At 47.9% G+C, this 265-nt stretch overlaps 1 protein-coding gene across 1 annotated transcript in view; it reads right to left on the bottom strand.

The window, feature by feature from the left end:
• PLEKHM2 (pleckstrin homology and RUN domain containing M2) overlaps positions 1-265 on the bottom strand; it is a gene marked incomplete at its 5' end in the record, with an annotated part of 15,906 nt that overhangs the window by 11,712 nt on the left and 3,929 nt on the right. Inside the window, 1 exon segment of the mRNA XM_018575416.1 lies at positions 136-223. Coding sequence (XP_018430918.1) covers positions 136-223 — 88 coding nt within the window.

Genomic DNA, 265 nt, shown 5'->3' with positions numbered 1-265 from the left:
AAAAAAGGGATTTTGGATTTTCCCCGACTGAACATCAGAAAAATCAGATGTTTGATGGACTCGCCATTTTCTTTTTAAAGTGCAGGTTCACTTCGGAAGCTACAGGTAAAGATTCCTCAGACGGAACCAACTCACCATCTCCAGCTCGAAGCGGATAAATTCCAGGCCGGAGACCAGGGTGAGGAAGAGGGTGAGATGGTCATGGCTGCACACCAGGGCATTCCTGGAAGAGAGGCGCCAATACAGCCAATGAAAGAGGAAGATG

Source organism: Nanorana parkeri, unplaced genomic scaffold (assembly GCF_000935625.1).
Source record: "Nanorana parkeri isolate BGI_ZX_2015 unplaced genomic scaffold, ASM93562v1 scaffold3903, whole genome shotgun sequence".
In the NCBI taxonomy this organism is placed as follows: domain Eukaryota; kingdom Metazoa; phylum Chordata; class Amphibia; order Anura; family Dicroglossidae; genus Nanorana; species Nanorana parkeri.
The sequence above is the reverse complement of the archived record's forward strand: the minus strand, read 5'-3'. Positions and strand labels throughout refer to the sequence as shown.